At 35.2% G+C, this 21,175-nt stretch overlaps 1 protein-coding gene across 4 annotated transcripts in view; it reads right to left on the reverse strand.

Moving 5' to 3' along the window:
- The window catches only part of slc12a5a (solute carrier family 12 member 5a), a 165,517-nt gene that overhangs the window by 47,106 nt on the left and 97,236 nt on the right, over positions 1-21,175 (reverse strand). For all 4 annotated transcript variants that reach the window (XM_051897684.1, XM_051897686.1, XM_051897685.1 and 1 more), the window contains 2 exons: positions 7,415-7,509; positions 5,635-5,766 (listed from right to left, as the gene is read on the reverse strand). In XM_051897684.1, the coding sequence (XP_051753644.1) occupies positions 5,635-5,766; positions 7,415-7,509 (227 nt within the window). The remainder of the gene's footprint in view (positions 1-5,634; positions 5,767-7,414; positions 7,510-21,175) is intronic.

Raw genomic sequence — 21,175 nt, forward strand, 5'->3', positions numbered from 1 at the left:
CTCTGAACACACAAGTCCAACCTTGAAGCAGATGAGCTACAGCTGCAGAAGACACCGGTGACACTAAGGCTACAATTCATCTAGTTAAAATATTATTAACCTACAGAACAAATACAAATCCCTAACTTTGTCCGATGAGTTTCATTTATGCGTGTGAATGCACTGCTGTGAATAGGCTTCAACAAGAACACTAACCCTAAAAGAATCAATAAAGGAAAGGTTTTTCTTATTAAAAGTTTGGGGTTGTGTTGAGTTGAACTGCAGGAACACATTTACCCACAGCACTCCAACAGGAACTCCATAAACCTGAAGAAAACCTGCCGTACCTACTGCAGTTTGAACAGACAAGCCCCACTCTGAGCACCACTGAATACAAATGAAGTGTTCCTCACGTCCTGAAGAAAATCAACACAATCCTATGACAGCTTCTGGAAGTTTAGACCCGCACAATACAGTCATATTCACCAACGCAACACTCTCAGCTATTCAAACAGAACAAAACATTACTTATTTTTGTCTTATTAGTGATGCTTGCTAAAGCAAGAGAATAGACTTTGACAAAGGGATTCCCATGGAAGCTTGTTTCCGCCACTGAATGAAAAATAAAAAAAGGTAATTGCAACTTGTGTTTATATCTCGCAATTCTGAATTTTTAACACACAAATTCGAGTTTATATCTCGCAGTTCTGAGAATAAACTCACAATTGCTGGATATAAACTTGCAATTGCGAGAAAAAAAAAAAGTCATAATTGCGAGACATAATATTGCGAGACATAATTGCGAGTCATAATAAACTTGTAATTGCGAGAAAAAAAGTCATAATTGCGAGATATAAACTAGCAATTGCCGGATATAAACTCATAATTGTGAGAAAAAAAAGTCATAATTGCGAGACATAAACTAGCAATTGCCGGATATAAACTCATAATTGTGAGAAAAAAAGTCATAATTGCGAGATATAAACTAGCAATTGCCGGATATAAACTCGCAATTGCGAGAAAAAAAGTCAGAATCGCAAGATATAAACTAGCGATTGCCGGATATAAACTCGTAATTGTGAGAAAAAAAATTCATAATTGCGAGATATAAACTAGCAATTGCCGGATATAAACTCGTAATTGCGAGAAAAAAAGTCTCACAGTTCTTACATTATAACTAACAATTGCAAGTTTATATTGCGCAATTCTGAGAAAAGAAGTCAGAATCGTGAGATAAAAGTCACAATTATCTTTTAAATTGTTTTATTCTGTGGCAGAAACAAGCTTCCATTGATTCCAGCATTATTTCACTTATAAAAAATGTTTTAGTTAACAACAACAACACTGCTAGTAACACCCTGAATACATTAGCAACCACATAGCAACACCCTGGCAACACTCTAAGCATTATGGCAGCAAGTTATTCAAGGTATGATCACCATATTCATAAATACTATTTACATATTAACACAATATTCACATGCTACTACAAGCTCCTTAAAAGAATACCATGATATTACTGTGGTGCTTTATTTGTATAAGATATCTGTCTGTGATATTTCTGTATCTGGCAGGCTCAGGGTGTGTCAGTTAGTCAAAAGTGTCACATCGACACCATGCGGGTTAAAATGAGTTCTCATTATCGAAGCTGCGGTGGCATGTCAAGCGAGTGTGAACGTCTGAATCACAGCGTTTGGCAGCGGTCACTCTTCGGCCCATAGACTCCATCAGAGTGTAGCTGTGCTCAGTTTACTGGAGCAGGTGCATAATCAAACCTCTTTGGTCCCGTGTGTATATGTGTGTGTTTATGATTTCCCACGGGTGGCTTCCAGCCGGCGAGAATCTCAGGTAAAGGCAGCAGAGAGCAGATGGGACAGGCGTCGGAGGACCCCGGCTGAGAGCCTCAGGTGTCTCACTCCCACTGCGGCTATAAAGCCGGCGCGGACGCCACAGCACCCTGTGTGCTCGTCACCACCTGCCCAGCTGCAAGAACGACATGTGAAACTGCCAGATAATGGATTCCTCTTTAGGAATGACAGAGCAGTTTTCAACAACTGATCTATTGGAAGCTTGAAAAATACCTGTTTTTAAAGGGATAGTTCACCTAAAAATGAAAAAAAAAAGAAGTATATATATATATATATATATATATATATAGTATATGAACGAAAGGAAAGTCATACATGTTTAAAACAAGATTTAAAAATTGCAGCTGAAATTTGTCCCTCATTTTTTTATTTTATTTCTCAACTACTTTATATTAAAAACCGGATTTAAATTTAAGCACTTGAAGTTTTTAATCTCTAATCCTTTATCTCTCTAACTCTAAAATATCCATATTTAGGCCATTTCATGTACTCATTTATGGTACATTACAACCATACAGTTCAAAAGTTAATATATAGTGTATATGTATGTATGTTTGTATGTATGTGTGTGTATCTATATAAATACACACACACACACACGCATATATTTAATTTACAATTTATTACAATTTAAAATAACTGTTTTGTATTTGAATATATTTTAAAATGTAATATATGATGCAAATCTGAATTTTCAGCATCATTACTCCAGTCTTCAGTGTCACATGATCCTTCAGAAATCATTCTAATATGATGATTTGCTGCTCAAGAAACATTTCTGATTATTATCAATGTTGAAAACAGTTGTGCTGCTTCATATTTTGGAGGAAATTCTATGATGAATAAAGAGAGCTGCTATAAACATGTTGACAGTTTCTCACTACAGTAATGAGATTCTTTTGCTACAAAATATCATTTTCTCAAAATATGATTCTGAAATATGTCCCAAACATTAACCAAACTGTATATGAACATAAATTCATGCCAACAGAACTGACAAACGAACTGATGACATACGTCAGAGATGGAGAAGAGGAGAAGAGAGGAGAACAGCAAGGAGCTTGTAATAGTCTCCTCTCGCTTGGCTGCCCAAACAGGAGCTGACAGTGTTAATGTGACTTAGTTCAGACGGGGTGAATTATTAAAAACCACAGCAATGGCAGGGGAAGGAAAAGGGCAGCGAATATCACTGTCAGCCCAACACGGATTACTGTGTGTACGTGAGCATGTTCAGAAATTGCACAAATAACTGCTCTGCGCCCCTGTCCCTTAGAGCTTGACATGAATTAGCATTTTTTCCTGCGACTTAGTGTGTGTGCGTGAGTGTGTTCATGCAGCGAGCGTTGGCTAGTGGTCTACAGAGAGCATATGGCAACTGTAACGACCACATGTCACCGCCCGGAACATCTGATAACTGCTCGTTATGAAGCATCATACTTCATAGCTCATCTTACATCATCCTTGAGGAGAAAAATAACATTTCCCCTCATGCAATCAGCCCACATCTATGTGATAAAACTGAAATATCTGCGGCGAACCAATTATCAACACAAGCAGTCATAGCATCACCACATTAAAGGTGAAGTGTGCCATTTCTACACTTCAACAGAACTGCAAACATAACTAGACTTTGCATTAGTGTTTGCACATGCAAAACTCGCCGAACATTGCTATGATGTTTTGAGTCGTTTTTTTTTTTTTTTTTTGCATGTTGCCTTGTGATATGGATCGTATGGAAGCTTGTTTCTGCCATGAAATAAAAATAAAAAAAGGTAATTGTGACACTTTTTTTGTCGCAATTGCAAGTTTACAACTCGCAATTCTGACTTTATAACTCGCAATTCTGACTATATCTCGCAATTCTGACTTTATATCTTGCAATTCTGACTTTATATCTTGCAATTCTGACTTCATAACTTGCAATTCTGACTATATCTTGCAATTCTGACTTCATAACTCGCAATTCTGACTATATCTCGCAATTCTGACTTTATAACTCGCAATTCTGACTATATCTCGCAATTCTGACTTCATAACTCGCAATTCTGACTATATCTCGCAATTCTGACTTTATAACTCGCAATTCTGACTATATCTCGCAATTCTGACTGTATAACTCGCAATTCTGACTTTATAACTTGCAATTCTGACTTTATAACTCACAATTCTGACTTCATAACTCGCAATTCTGACTATATCTCGCAATTCAATGCCTATTTTAATGTCAGCGAAGAAAAACTGTATGTCAGATTGCATGAAACAGTAAAGACAACTCTCCTCAACTAAATTTGATCGAATCATTCATGTCTTCACCACTAACAGCTGTTGTTATGGACTTAAGGTATGAATACTTAATGTTACAAGTTCAAATTTGTAGTGCAAGTAAGTGCACTAGTTGTGATTTTAACTTGAGATGTCACCTATAAAACGCTCTTATGCAAGAAATCTCTTATTCTTACGAAGGCTGATCAAAGATACAGTAAAAACAGTAATATTGTGATATATTATTACAATTTGAAATAGCTGTTTTCTATGTAAATATAGTAAAACAATACTTTCACGATACACGTTTTTGTGATGTAAAGACGTCTTTAGAATGAGAGAGAGAGTTCAAGACATCCGTGGAGCGCAGCTGAATCCTGACAACGTGATCCGTAATAAATGGACCCCCGTGGTTGAGCGTGTGTGTGGGTACGTGGGGACATTTGCTGCTGGAGATGAGCGGATTGACCCTCTCAAAATGGAGGCTGATTGGAGAGCAGATGCTTTGCAAGACGAGCTAATTAAGTTGAAGTCGCAGTGTGAAACAAGAGGAAGATTATCGCTCTCCTCGATCGTGTTGAGAGGACAAATCCAATTCCATCTCAGTTCTCTATTTTACTCTCATTTCTCTCTCACTCGCTCTCCCTGTACAGCTGAGGAATGATGTATTGCAGGGTTTAATCTTTACTAAGTTTTTGGTCATTTTGACTGCTCAAGTAGAGGAGGACTCAGGGGAATTATAATAGTTGTAACACACTAAATGTCTTGCAGAGACTGTCTGTGCCTGAGAAAAAGAATCACTGAATTATTATTGTTAACTAAAACCATTAAAGATCATTTTTGGTATTTGAAATAATAAAAATAAATAAACAAACGTTTACATGGTGTTTGAACATAAATGTGTGTGTACACAACCACCCTCTAATGATAAAAATCCACCCACTCCTTTTTTTTAATCCCCATAAATCATAAAGTAAAATTTTTTTTGGGAACTGTAAGACTGTAAAATTGTACTTGTCAAAAGCACTTGTTTTATCAACATATTACACATTCACAAAACCTTAACACGACTCCACTTATAAATGCACAGCTAGTGCACCAACACTCCCAGAAATCGTGTACACGCAGCAGTCCTTTAATATCTTATACAAAAAGTTAGAAGCAAATTTGCAAACTGAATCAAGAATTACAAAATTGAATCAAGAGATTGGGAAACAGACTGGAAAAGGCCAGCGCCGTGAGGGAGGTTACGAGCATGACTGAGGCGACTCTCTAATGAGCACACTCACTCTGGGATGGCAAGGGACCAAGGGAGATCAGGTCACAGGTCAAAAGTGCAAAACAGAGCAGACAGCTGTCATTTACACACGGATTCGAGTCTCATCCGAGATCTAGCTGTGTGTATACGCTCTGTCTGGCAGCAGCCAATTAATTTTCACCTGTAGCAATTGAGAATTAGATGAAAACGTGTGAAGAAAAACGATATCCATTGCTTTGAGAGCGTGCCATGAGCATATGTGTGTACCTGGACAGGTTTCTTGCGCGAGCCCTCGTTGTTTTCCGCCTCCTCATGTTCTTTGCTGCCCTGCGGCAGGTTTGAGTAGTTGGCGAGACTGCTGAGAAGAGACGATACCATGGGAATTGTGTCCATTTCCTCCTGTAGAGCAAACACACGCACATACAGAACAAATACTGTGAGCATAATTCAAGTAGCTCATCACTTGTGATGAACATCATCTGAAATGTCATGTTTACATTTACAGATTACAAATGACAAGCTTTTTGCTCTTTAATAGCTCAAAAACTCTCCACAGTGTTTTGTTTTCATGTTTTGTTTAGGGGTGCATCACCTAAAATTGAGGAAAAATAAAAACAGAAACAACTAAGTCAGTAGTTGTCATACAGTAAGATTACAGAGCTATAAAATGAATGTGGAGAGCAGCTCAGATCATTTAATTTAGGAAGAATTTGATGAGAAATGGTGAATTTGATGAGAAACTTGAGAAGCTGCCATAATGATTTAGTGACAAAGTAGAAAGTGTCTACAGCACTTTTTTTTTTTTTGGACACAACTATGTTTTTGAGGAAAACATTCCAGGATTTTTCTCCATATAGTGGACTTCACTGGGGTTCAACGGGTTGAAGGTCCAAATGTCAGTTTCAGTGCAGCTTCAAAGGGCTCTACACGATCCCAGATGAGGAATAAGGGTCTTATCTAGCGAAACTATTGGCCATTTTCTTAAAAAAATGAAAATGTATATACTTTTTAACCACAAATACTCGTCTTGCACTGCTCTGTGATGCGCCTCGCATTACGTAATCACGTTGGAAAGGTCACGTGTGACGTAGACGAAAGTACCGCAGTAGGGCCAAAAACTTCATCTCATTTTCTCCTCCATTGTCAGACATCATTGTTTTACCTTTTTTTGTAAAGGCCGTTTGACTTAGTCTTCCACCTACGTCACACGTGACCTTTCCAACGTGATTACGTAATGCGTGGCGCATCGCAGAGCAGTGCAAGACGAGCATTTGTGGTTAAAAAGTATATACATTGTAATTTATTTTTTTATAAAACCGATCGTTTCTCTAGATAAGACCCTTATTCCTCGTCTGGGATCGTGTAGAGCTCTATGAAGCTGCACTGAAACTGACATTTGGACCTTCAACCCGTTGAATCCCAGTGAAGTCCACTATATGGAGAAAAATCCTGGAATGTTTTCCTCAAAAACCATAATGAAGAAAGAAAGACAAACATCTTGGATAACGTGGGGGAGAGTAAATTAATTTAATTTCCTACTATTAATTTCATCTCATTTCCTTTTAGGAGAAACAATAGAGGCATAAAAGTAAAATAAAAAATCTCATTTGAGACTTTTTAAAGATCTTTCTTTAGAAGAACATTAACATTTTCTCCCAACATCAAGATTTTAGGTTAAAATGCATATGAATGCACATTATAATTTAGGTCAACATTTGAATCACCTTTCTGGAGATCATTTAAATAGTCAATTAATTAATATGAGGCCACACAATGCAGATTAAAATAGTTTTAGGTGCAGTATAGCATGTGTTTTCTGGACTGAATGCTCTTACATGCTGTTATCATCCACCTGCAGAGTTCAATGTCCTGGGGACTTCCTGCCCTTCAAACGCTAATTATCCTTATTAATTACTGTCAGACTCTTTTATTCCGTTAATCACTATAGTTTGCGTGCCTGTGCCTCACTGTCTAGCTCTAATGAGAGTTTAAATCTGCCACCATTGCAGGTTTATCATTTAACATGCGTGCATGCGCTCATGTGTACCTCAAACAGGGCCATGTTCTTGCCGTCATACTGCTGGTTCTTCTCTGGGTCGGTGCTGTTGATGAATGGACTGCTCTCCTTGGGGTTCCCATCTCCTGTTAGCAAAAAACACAAATAAATCATCAGCATGACAGCAGACGCCACACAACTCCAGAGGGCTTCACGGGCAAAAAGCTGCTGTAACAATTCCAGCACTTTACATTTGAGTTGCACAAAGGTAAAACATGTTTATTGCACATTTTAAGTCATCCATGCATATCAAAAACAAATGCATAATGCAGAGATTATAAACAACTTGAATTCAAATTTATGCATTTGGCAGATGCTTTTATCCAAAGTGACTTTCATAGCATTCAAAGTATAAAGTTCATGCATTTCCTAGGAATCGCAATTATAATATCTAAAGTTTGAGTTACAAGAAATGCCATCCTAATCTATTCTATGTACTTTTCATTATCTATTCTATTCTATGTACTTTTCATCCATCCATCCATCCATCCATCCATCCAGTGCCAACAGGTAACATTACTTGCATTAGGATCAGGTTTGCATTTTCTAATGTCATATGCATGAATGTCAGGGCGATATCATTAAAGCACACAGCAACATTAATTTGTTCTGCACAGTTTTTTCTCACCATAAAATGCAAAACTGAAACATCAGATTTTCCATTTAAGCCTTTTATCTGACATTAAGTCACCAGTGATATTTCATAAATGCAGTTTCTCTAACCTTTGTGCTCCTGATTACAGGTTAGTCATCCAATTCCAATCTGATTTCTACAACGGTCATTCCCAGTATACGAGCTGACAGCTGATCACCTCCCTGATCTCATCCGCTCTGACTGCGATGCAGCGGCTGCCCGCTGTCATTGCTTGATTGAAGCTTCGGCCTCTGGAGTATTTCAGTATGGCTGTCAGTCTGTCACGCTGCATTGAGTTAAATCACACTGTACCACAGACTTGTGCCTACATTACAATGACAGTCTGTGAGGCCGTGGGCCTGAGGGAATATATATTTTTTCCTGTACAAAATGTACCTAGGAGTTGACCATCACAAATGATTACCATAAAATGACAAAAAGAAGTAAATATACATAAAATGCCATTGATGTTAATGTGTCTTGTAACCAAATGCGACAATTCATATTATAATATTCAAATGTACAAAATTAAACAGTGTCATATGGACCACTTTTATGGTCACAATATGCTTTCACTATTAAACTAAATTTATTTTGGTTAAACTTTAAATTATTAAATACAGAATAGATTAAAATAGAAAAAACTAGAGTACAATACAGATTTTACAAAAATGGATGCAGAGTTTTGTATATACAATGAAAGTCTATAGCCCTATTCAGACAAACTTGTTTTACATGAGGAATTTCTATGGAAGCTTGTTTCCGCCACTAAATAAAAAAATAAAAAAGGTAACGGAGACTTTTTATCTCACAATTCTGGCTCTTTTTCTTGCAATTGTGAGTTTATATCTCACAATTCTGACAATTTTTTCAGAATTGCAAGATCTAAACTCGCAATTGCGAGTTATAAAGTCAGAATTGCGAAGTTGCGATATAAAGTCAGGATTGTGTGATATAAAGTCAGAATTGCTAGATAAAGTCAGAATTGCGAGTTATAAAGTCAGGATTGTGCGATATAAAGTCAGAATTGCGAGTTATAAAGTCAGGATTGTGCGATATAAAGTCAGAATTGCGAGTTATAAACAAAATTGTGAAATATAAAGTCAGAATTGCGAGACATTAATTCAGGATTGTGTGATATAAAGTCAGAATTGCGAGTTATAAACAAAATTGTGAAATATAAAGTCAGAATTGCGAGACATTAAGTCAGGATTGTGTGATATAAAGTCAGAATTGCGAGTTATAAACAAAATTGTGAAATATAAAGTCAGAATTGCGAGACATTAAGTCAGGATTGTGTGATATAAAGTCAGTTTTGCGAGTTATAAACAAAATTGTGAAATATAAAGTCAGAATTGCGAGTTATAAACAAAATTGTGAAATATAAAGTCAGAATTGCGAGACATTAATTCAGGATTGTGTGATATAAAGTCAGAATTGCAAGATAAAGTCAGAATTGCGAGTTATAAAGTTTATATTTAGTCAGAATTGCGAGTTATAAACAAAATTGTGAAATATAAAGTCAGAATTGCGAGACATTAAGTCAGGATTGTGTGATATAAAGTCAGAATTGCGAGTTATAAACAAAATTGTGAAATATAAAGTCAGAATTGCGAGACATTAAGTCAGGATTGTGTGATATAAAGTCAGAATTGCGAGTTATAAACAAAATTGTGAAATATAAAGTCAGAATTGCGAGTTATAAACAAAATTGTGAAATATAAAGTCAGAATTGCGAGACATTAAGTCAGGATTGTGTGATATAAAGTCAGAATTGCGAGTTATAAACAAAATTGTGAAATATAAAGTCAGAATTGCGAGTTATAAACAAAATTGTGAAATATAAAGTCAGAATTGCGAGACATTAATTCAGGATTGTGTGATATAAAGTCAGAATTGCAAGATAAAGTCAGAATTGCGAGTTATAAAGTTTATATTTAGTCAGAATTGCGAGTTATAAACAAAATTGTGAAATATAAAGTCAGAATTGCGAGACATTAAGTCAGGATTGTGTGATATAAAGTCAGTTTTGCGAGTTATAAACAAAATTGTGAAATATAAAGTCAGAATTGCGAGTTATAAACAAAATTGTGAAATATAAAGTCAGAATTGCGAGACATTAATTCAGGATTGTGTGATATAAAGTCAGAATTGCAAGATAAAGTCAGAATTGCGAGTTATAAAGTTTATATTTAGTCAGAATTGCGAGTTATAAACAAAATTGTGAAATATAAAGTCAGAATTGCGAGACATTAAGTCAGGATTGTGTGATATAAAGTCAGAATTGCGAGTTATAAACAAAATTGTGAAATATAAAGTCAGAATTGCGAGACATTAAGTCAGGATTGTGTGATATAAAGTCAGAATTGCGAGTTATAAACAAAATTGTGAAATATAAAGTCAGAATTGCGAGTTATAAACAAAATTGTGAAATATAAAGTCAGAATTGCGAGACATTAAGTCAGGATTGTGTGATATAAAGTCAGAATTGCGAGTTATAAACAAAATTGTGAAATATAAAGTCAGAATTGCGAGTTATAAACAAAATTGTGAAATATAAAGTCAGAATTGCGAGACATTAATTCAGGATTGTGTGATATAAAGTCAGAATTGCAAGATAAAGTCAGAATTGCGAGTTATAAAGTTTATATTTAGTCAGAATTGCGAGTTATAAACAAAATTGTGAAATATAAAGTCAGAATTGCGAGACATTAAGTCAGGATTGTGTGATATAAAGTCAGAATTGCGAGTTATAAAGTCAGGATTGTGAGTTATAAAGTCAGAACTGCGAGTTATAAACTCGAAATTGCGATATAAAGTCAGAATTGCGAGATATAAAGTCAGAATTATGAGATATAAAGTCACTGAGACAGAACGGCAGACAGATAGACAGACACTATCACTGCATCAGCGTTACTCCACCTAATCACTTCAACACTAACTAATACAACACACACGGCATCAGAAAAATGAAGATGAATGTTAATTCTGAGTGGATGTAACACCATGTTCCAGCTTCACAGCTGTCGAACACTTCACATTGGACACGTACCTACTCAGTCGCACATCTAGCGAGTAATTACAGAAGAGTGTTGTCATTAGCGGAGGTGATGTCATTCACTTCAGCAGTATGAAGCATGGAGAACTTTTCCCCTGAAGAGAAGCACATTTGTTCCGGAACGTTACGCCCGGTCACGGATCCGAATCCACCGTTATCACATTCCGTCCTTTCCAATCATGCATACACTGTAATGCCGTTTGACTCGCTATGATGAACGGGAGCATCCTAACATGTGTTATATGAACTTGTGTGTGACAGGAAGAGACTCGTTGTCAGATTTAATCTTACTTTCTCACACACCACACTAAGTGAAACCTCTGTGGAGTCTGGAAACAGCTGATTAAATCCAGAAAATAACACTCTCGTTTATCTGCATTGGTCACGTTTGCTGGCTTTTCATGAAGAAGAACTGACACTTGGGATTGGGTTTCTACATCAAAAAAAATAAAAAACACAGATAAACCAAACTAATACCAGAATTCAGTGCCTGACCCTGTCTGACAGAATTAAGACCCACCGCATACAGTGAAATCTTGTCTTTTCATTGGCTCGCATATTGTGACACATTGTCAAGGATTCATCAGTGTTGGTTACGTGGACAATGTTTCCCAGGGGCCTATAAATAGCAACGACTGGCAAAAACTCAAAGCAGTCTGAGCCTCAGACATTGCAAAAAAATAGCACAAGCTTTCTCAAAAATAACCATCTGATTGGTTGGCTTCATGCAATTTCATAGTACACAGCTTTTTTTGCCAATTTCCAGGTCCAAGACACTATAGATAACATTTACGCATTTGGCAGCATTTTTTAGGCACAAAGCAGCTTATGATGCATCCAGACTATCGTGTACCTCAGTGTTGATGGCTCCACCAGCTACAGAAGCCTGACAAAAAATGATGGGAAAGAACTTGCCGTTCCAAACCATTTTTCAAAATACTTATTTTTTGTAGCACAGAAGAAAGCGAGTTTGGAACGACATGAGTGCAAGTAAATGATGACAGATTTTTTTTATTTTAGGGCGCACTATCCCTTTAAATGCATGTGCATTTGGTGTGTAATTAAAAATGTAGTTTGGTTGCACAAGCTAAACGAGTCGTATTTTCTTGTCAACTTCACCGCTAAAATATTGCCAGCATTCAAACTAAACTGTACAGTCAACATTTACTATTTGAATATTTTATGTTCAATACCTAGAGATATGAATTATCATTCAACTTAATGGTCAATTAATAAATTACTTGTTAACGTTAATACCGCAAAATGCATGTAAAGAAATCCAAATGCCTTGTGCATGTAGCCAAAAATAATAAATATAATTTTAAATATAATTGTAGAATTATTTTTAATAATATTTATATTAATATATTTTATAATATATAAATTATATTAATTTACTTTAAATTAAATTCATACAAAAACGTAATAAGATATTTTAATTTAATATTTGTATTATTTATTTTTAAAAACATTATTAAATAAAGATAAGAAATATTTTAAACTTAAAATTGTGGGGTGCTCAACTGTAAGACATGCAATTAATTATGTTAATTATGTGGAGGAATCCAAATGCCTTGTGCATGTAGCCTAAAATATAAAAATATAATTTTAAATATGATTGTATAACTGTGACTCATTCATAATATTTACATTATTATAGTCTATAATATATAAATTATAAAAATAAAATATTTTTTTTCAAAAATGAAAAAAATTTAACAATATTTTTAAATCAAATAAAATAAATAATTTTAATAAAGTTTTTTTTGTATGAATTTAATTTGAACTAAATTAATATAATTTATATATTATAGAATATAATATAAATATTATGAATGAGTCACAGTTATACAATTATATTTAAAATTACATTTTTATATTTTGGGCTACATGCACAAAGCATTTGGATTAACAATATTGTTAAATCATAAATAAAATTAATAATCCAAATGCTTTGTGCATGTAGCCTAAAACATAAAATTATATATTTTTTTTAAAATTGTATAACTATGTCTCATATTACTTATAATATATAAATTATATTATTAATTTAAATCGGATTATGTTCAAACAAAAATATTATTAATATTATATATTATTTAAAATTATTATAAATAATAATAATAATAATAATAATAATAATGTGGTGGCATTCAACTGCACTCATAAATATGATCACTTAATGACTTCAAAGCACAACATGCTGTAAAATATGCTAGAAAAGGCCATCCGCACAAGTGTGGCGTGACCTCCAGCCAACATCAACAAAAGCTTGCAGCAGGAACGACCTCACCATAGCAGGACCAGTTCTTGCGTCTCTATCATGCGGTTTTATATCGTTCTCTGACAAGACTCTTCGCCTAGCAGGGGATCTGAATAGCGACAGCGCACACGGCGCACAGCAGACCCGCCATCTGTTGCCCTTGACTGCTGATCCCAGACCAGTTTGATCTTTCCTCTCATTTGGTAAAGCACCAGAGAGAATCTCTGGTTCTAGAGGAGCACTAAAGCACAAATCTGTCCAAACATCTCTGGGGTTTGTGCGCCGCCGTTCAGAGTAACAGCGTCTGTGAGTGTTAATAAGACGTGCCGCTGCGGTGACCGGCCGAGGAGAACCGCGTGCATCTGAAGGACGTTGACCTGTGCAGATAGATCCATGTTTCATCTCTGTTGAGAAGTGTTTTAGAGATGTTTTGTGACAAACGGCTGCACACTTCAACTCACAGATAATGATTCATGTCGCAGAGGTGGTCTAAACCTCTTACAGGGCCAAAACATTAGAGTGGGAGCTTGAGGAGGACGTCAGAAACTGCACTTTCTGGGAATGTGAGTGGTTTATGTGTGTGCAAAACTCACCGCCTTGATGGTAGATGTAGTGTTTTGAGTGGTTATTACTGGTCTAAGACAAAACAGCCCACCTGCAGGTCTCCAGGCTATTCTGGCTGAGTCATACATCGAAAAACCATCATTTATTTGCAGCGATTTACACTCTAAAAAGTAATTCAGGGGACCTGATGCCACAACTTAAATAAATGCATGGTTGCAAGTTAAAAATATAATTTATTGCTTCAACTAAACCTTTTAAGTTGCAAGCATTATTTTGTTGAGTTCTGTTGACATAATAATGTTGATCATTACATCAACTTAATATTGTCTTGTAATATAAACTCAAATTTCTGCATTACTTGGCTTTTAAAAAAAAAAAAAAATTAGGTTGTAGTAATTTAATGAAATTGTCTTGATAACTTCGGAAATTAGGCAGTGGATTTCTAGTTACCAGCATAGGACTGGATAAGGAGAATAAATGTTGAAATTAAATATTGTTTTATGTGATTTTTAGTGAAAGAAAAGATCTGTTAGTGTTTAATGCTGTTATGTTTGACATTTAAAAGAGCTTCTGTAATGTTGAAGTTTGTGCTGAGGAGTAGAAACATGAAGGTAAACACTACATTGACTTTATAAGCAATGGCTGTGATGCCAGTGACAAGTAATATCTTACTTGTTCCTTAAATATACATGTTAAATAAGTTATGTTAGCATGTGCTATGATAGCTGTTGACTTGAACTGAAATAGATAAGATTAATTGTTCCAGGGCTACAACTCTGGTAGTTGGAGCGACTTAATCTTTTTGAGTAATCAACTTAAAAATTTGTGTTTATGTTACAATTAAGTTCCTCTAACTCAGTGTGGCTTGTTGAACATAAATTCACTCAAAGTAGTCATAACTCAAAAAAATTGATGCAAACTGCTGCGTTAATTTTTTTGTTGTTGAGCCAACACATTATTTTTTAGGGCGTATAAAATTAAGCAACATTGTGAAGATGTTTTAATAAAGTCTTTGATTTAACTTATATTTTGATAACTTGATAGTAACAAATACATTGGTAAGTTCATTGCTGTGAATCACTTCAAATGATTCCAAATCAATCAATGTCAATGAATTGATTCATGACTCGCTATGATTCAAAGATTAATTCACATTATAATCCAAAAAGCCACCTTATGGAATTATGTGGAAAAAAAAAATAAATAAAGAAAAAAAAAAAGTTTAGTATTGCTATAATGGTGTATAAATGTAATAATAATTAAAAAATAAATGTGTATATAATATAATAAAAATAATAAAATATTCTTCCTCTAGATTATCTAGTGAAAAACTGTAGAAAAAAAGTTAACTTTTTTATTTTTATTTTACTTTGTACATTAATCAATGTAGTGATTCATCTGATAAAAAAAACAATTTTTAGCCGTTTCAAAGTAAAAACAGTAATATTGTGAAATATTATTACAATTTAAAACATTTGTTTTCTATGTGAATATATAGTAAACTGTAATTTATTCCTGTGATCAAAGCTGAATTTTCTTCAGTGTCACATGATCCTTCAGAAATCATTCTGATATGCTGATTTGCTGCTCAAGAAACATTTATGATTATCATCAATGTTGAAAACAGTTGTGCTGCTTCAATTTTGTAACATTATGAATGTCTTTAATGTAACTTTTGATCAATTTAATGCATTCTTGCTTTAAAAAAAGAACAAAAATCTTACTGACCTCAGACTTTTGAATAGTAGAGTGTATATATTGAAAATTGTCAAAAGAATATAGAATATAAAGATAAAATTGTTTTAGCACAAACACTGCAGGACAAGCACACTGAAGTTTATTACTTAGTGTTAGTGTTAGTACTCTAACGATGAGCAACAGTAATAGTGACGCTTGTCTTAGCAAACAACCCTAATGAGATGAAACGAGAGGAAACGAGAAGGGAAGTGTGGTTTTGGAATGGAGGAAGCGATTCCGAAGGGTTCGCTGTTGGCTCATCAGGTCTGATTGAAGTGGGCTGTTGAATCATCTTGTCGGGTCGAGACAGGAGTGGAAACACTGCAGGTGTTCGGCTCCACAAATTAAAGACGCGCGCACACACACACACACACACACCGCCCTGAGGACTGACCTCTGCTTCAGCCTGTCGCGGGTAACAGCGATTGCTCTTCTCAGCCGATGACACAAGTCTATCTCTGACTCTCTTCAATTTTCCCCTCTACAAACATCAACACTGTCTTTTCTGGTAATTGCTGACAGCTCTGACGCTCTCACAGAGTAAAAAAGCAGAAAATATACTGAGTGAAAAAAAGAGAAAGCAGAAGTACACCTCAAAGAGTGATGGAAAAAGTGTGAAAAAGACAAACGAGAAGAAGCGTGAGATCCGCTCTGAGGAACAAAGCAGAGAAACACTGACGATACTTTTTCACAGATTTATCATCCAAACAGATCATGTCAAATTACAACACTTTCCATTGTTTATAACAAATTTCTGCGGGGTTTTATGCTTCCTTGAACTGTTTTATATTACAATATATTATATTTATGAGATGAGCACACATGAACACCAAAAGGCATAATTACCTCTGGGATTTTCTTTGAGTCCTATTCAAGAAAATCTCTACAGCAAAAGCTACTTGCAGTTTATCAAGTTTTAATTGAGACCGCTGATAGTACAATTTAGTTTATATGCATTTTGTGCATCGACAAAGAATAGCAATAAAGCTTGTTATTTTTCTCATTTAGATGATTCATGATGCATTGGGATTATGTGAACTACATTCCCCATCATTCTCTGTTGCAATGATAAAACACATATGCGTTACATAAGATGACTTTAGATGCATCTTATTGCTTTATTTTAACTAGAAAGTAAAAAAAAGAGAAATTAATAATAATTTGCACAACACATCTTTTTAAGTCTGACCAAAATCACATCGTAATTATGATTTCTGAACTCATTGTCACTGCTATTATGCTATTTTAAATGTTCCTAATGTTGTTTTGGAGTCTCCTACAACAGGCTTACATGCATCCCAGGTCAAAAAACACTTTAATTTTCTCATAATACCATTGCAGCATGTCATTCAAAGATTCAGTTTCTCTAAACCCCTCCTTTCAACGAGTCTCCTCTGCTCTGATTGGTCAGACGGCCCAGTCTGTTGTGATTGATTGACTGCTGATAGCTTGTGTCAGAAACTAAACGCCCATTACTATATCTGAATTTCAGCTCTGTATCTTCCTCAGTGCTTGATACGAACAGTAACGATGGCATCGGTTTTACTGTATCAATTCCAGCACTAGTCCTCATCCTTTAGAAGTGAATTCGCAGCACAGAAAACAGCGTCTGCTTGACATGAACAACACAAACCAAACTCTTCCAGCCTCAGTGTTTGAGGGCAGTGCTTTACACACTGCATGAAAGGTAATATTCAAAAAAGCATAATAGAGGCACTTTAAAATACTTGAATGCAGCATCAGGATTTCCCATGCAAACCCCTACAGGTAAATAATGGAACTGCATAGGGAAACATAACATGTTACTATCAATATATTTAAATGTATATTACCTGAAAGGTAAGTTTAGATCATATTTTACGGATCCATTCAGGCTGAATTTACTCACAGTGAATATGTCTATTTTGCATGTGTATAATATACATTTTCTCTGCAAACGTGCATGCATACAGTATATTTTTATGGCTTTATTTGTGTACTGATATTGACTTCTTTGCTGGCAGATGTCCGCAGGTTAAGACTCACTGAGTGGCGGCTCTATTAAGCTTTTAAAAGCACCAATTTTCAGTGTGTGCGTGTGTGTGTGTGTGTGCGCAAGGGTAAACGGCACATTTTGTAATAAGGCTGGCACTTCAAAAGGACTGTTTGAACCCTGTGGAACGGCCTCGCCTCGCTTCCATTCATAGTCTAACAATATCACCTTTTTTGTGGTGAGACGAGGACGGAGCCTGACAGCCCAGGCGAGCACACGCGGCCACAGAGATTTAAGATCAAACAGCTGGAAAATGAAGCCAATGAAGAATAAAGTTGCAGACTGAAACGTACTGAATACATTTAGCTGCTCAAGAAATTCGATAGTCAAGCTGAAAAACAAACCGACCGAGATAAATGTGCTAAACATACCGGGAACTTCTAGTGACATGTTCAATATTATTATATTTCCGCAAAAAGACGAAGCCAATGAAGTTGTATTGAATAAATTTTGCTTCAATATTCAAGAATATTCCATTTAAAAGCTGACTGGAAGAGGCTTAACAGGTAAATGTGCTGCACATTTAACAAAACTGGACTTTATTACAGTTTTGGGTTACATGTTTTACATGTTTTTTAAACAGTTTTAAACACATCTTTAGGTTATTTTACTAACAAGTGGCGGTAACATGGTAAAGTGATGGTATTACATGGTAATATCATGATACTTTAATAAATGCCATGACGTGTGTGTGTACATTATATATATATTGACCCATATGGGTCAATGTCATTTTTTTGTCCAAAGGCCTTTAATAATAATAATAAAAAACAAAGATATGAAATCCAAAGTATGTAAGGTAGTACAACTAGATCTCTTTTATTGAATCCAAAAGGTTTTAGTTATATTTTGCTACATATAAAAGTATTTTAAATATTTTGAAGTGTCAAAAGGTCATTTGGTTTAACCTTCCAAAGGCCAATACAGCCATTTCATTTGTGATTAAAATATCTTAAAATGTAATAAATGTATATATTTTTTATTCCGGCATGATTTTATAACATCATATATCAACATAGTGCAAAATGGTATTAAAATTATATGTAGAAGTCATTGCTTTGTTATGAGAAAGAATGTCCGGAAAAATGAATTTCATTGATGTCATTCGGAGTAACCATTATAAAGGGAACATTTTGGAGCAAGTCATGCGGGCAATATCATGTGACAGGATGTGACATCATTCAGACACCTGCAAAGGACCACATGGTCATGAAGCAAAGTAACTAACTCTCTTTTAACTATTTGAAAAATTTATGTTTTCACTTGCTTCTATGCATGTCCTGAAACATCAGGTCATTCGGTACAACCGCTATAAAACATGGAAAATGTTGTAATATTTTAAAAACTTGTACTAAATATAAAATGTTTGACTGTGCTTTTGCTAGATAGCTAGCAAGCTAGATAGAAATCAGCCTGTTAGCATTGTTTGAAAATATCGTCATTCGGTATAACCAAAAGTGTCATTCGGTAAAACCAAAATTTTGGTTAAATCGAATGACTTTTTGGTGACAAATTTTGCCCATCTTGTAAAAAATGACAAAAGCAGTGTTAATTGATTATAAAAACCACATAATCTAATTGTTAATATATATATATATATATATATATATATACACACACTACCAAAATTAACAAGCTACAGATTTCTGATTCAAATATTATTTGTTTTAACAGCAGATGAATGCAAATTGTGCAGAAATACACAGATGTTTTGGGTTAGTATTTAGTTACTACATACAAAAGACAGATGGTGAGGTAGATATTCTGTTTACTGCTTATATTCACTCTGCCACGGTTATCATCGACTGAATCAGTTGTAATGCACGAGCACAACACAGATAAATACAGTTAGATGTCATGCGCCTCATGCATCATTCCTGTTTAATGCTCTCAGACTCAAACACTTCAAATGGGAGGCAGCAGTATCTAACCTCTGCATTCCAAACCATGATGACACAGTTACTGGAGATTGTCTGACTAATTAATCAGGATTAACTACCTAATAGGATTTGTTCGAGATAACATCTAACAATCAAGATAATATGGAGAAGGTAAAACTGCTGTGTGTAACCTAGATATGAATAACTCTTGAGCTCCAGCGCTGGCTGAAGAGATAACGGCAGATAACTTTACACCAGTGTCAGAGGCTCAGATCGTTCGCTTCTGTTTGAGGTTTAGCTAATTAGCTCTGAAACACGAGTTAGATATTTTCTCTAAGCTTCCGACTGCTGAAATCACCAAAAAGTAAGACTCTTCTAGCCTAAGGCAAGCTTAAAGAGGCCACATGATGCTATTTTAAAAGGTCATTGTTTTGTTTATTGGGTGTAATAGAATAGGTTAATGTCATAATTTTTCACATACTGTATTATTGCAGCACCTCTTTTCTCAGTCTGTCTAAAACGCTCTGATTGAATTCCAGATTCCTTCTGAAAAGCTCAAAGTGCTCTGATTGGCCAGCAGACCCAGTGTGCTGTGATTGGCCAAACACCTCAAGCATGTATCAGAAACGTAACGCCCCTTTACAATGATTGCGAGCTTCAGATTTCAAGGTTTCTAAAGCAATTGTAAACACAAACAGTTAATGTCATCGATTTTACCATATCAGTTCAAGCCCAAGTCAGATTCTGAAAATGCAGTAATATTTTGTTTATGCTTTGATGGCCTTAGATATTACACTGACAACTACTGGTGAGGATGCAGAATAAAGCAGACATTTTCACCTTCATTTAGCCAACATAAGAGTCTTCATCTCAAGAGCATCATTTCAAACAATTGATGAAACTATTTAAATAATTTTAAATCTGTCAAAAGTACTATTCACTACAAAAGTTAAGACCCGTTCACACCAAGAACGATAACTACAAAGATAACTATAACGATAACTATATTTGCGTCCACACCAATGAACGATAACAGTCTGTGTATTCTAAGCTCACACGCTGCGGTTTCAAAGTGTGTACAACATGTTTTTGCTGTTCTTGTTGCGTTTACACGGCTTTAACCAGCAGATGTCCTCAGCATGCTATGTTTGGAGTGAATAGCTAGTGTAATCGATCTGATCTAACAGTGAATTTAGCTGACGAAGTTAATATAGTGGAATAAAAACAACAAGTCTTTTTCACTGCAACTTCAAAGGAAGCTAGACAATGTTGTTGAAACTAGCGCTGGATACCTGAGGTCATTTTATGTTGCACTGTTTGCTAGCCTGGCATAATGATCTCATCGTTAATACTTCTCACCATTTATTCCGAGGGTATGACTGATTGTTTTCCATATATCCATTTTCTTTAAAGTATCCTTAAAAAGGGGGTTTGACTTGTCAAACAGCGGTGGCTTTTTCTGGACCTTGGCAATTAACTTCTCCGTGTTGCCGTCTGCCATTTTAAATGCGCGAGCCCTTTAATTAGAATGGATTCTAATTTCATGTCATTGTTTTATTATTCAACAGCTGGAAAAAATCATTC

Source organism: Ctenopharyngodon idella, chromosome 6 (genome assembly GCF_019924925.1).
Source record: "Ctenopharyngodon idella isolate HZGC_01 chromosome 6, HZGC01, whole genome shotgun sequence".
Lineage (NCBI taxonomy): Eukaryota > Metazoa > Chordata > Actinopteri > Cypriniformes > Xenocyprididae > Ctenopharyngodon > Ctenopharyngodon idella.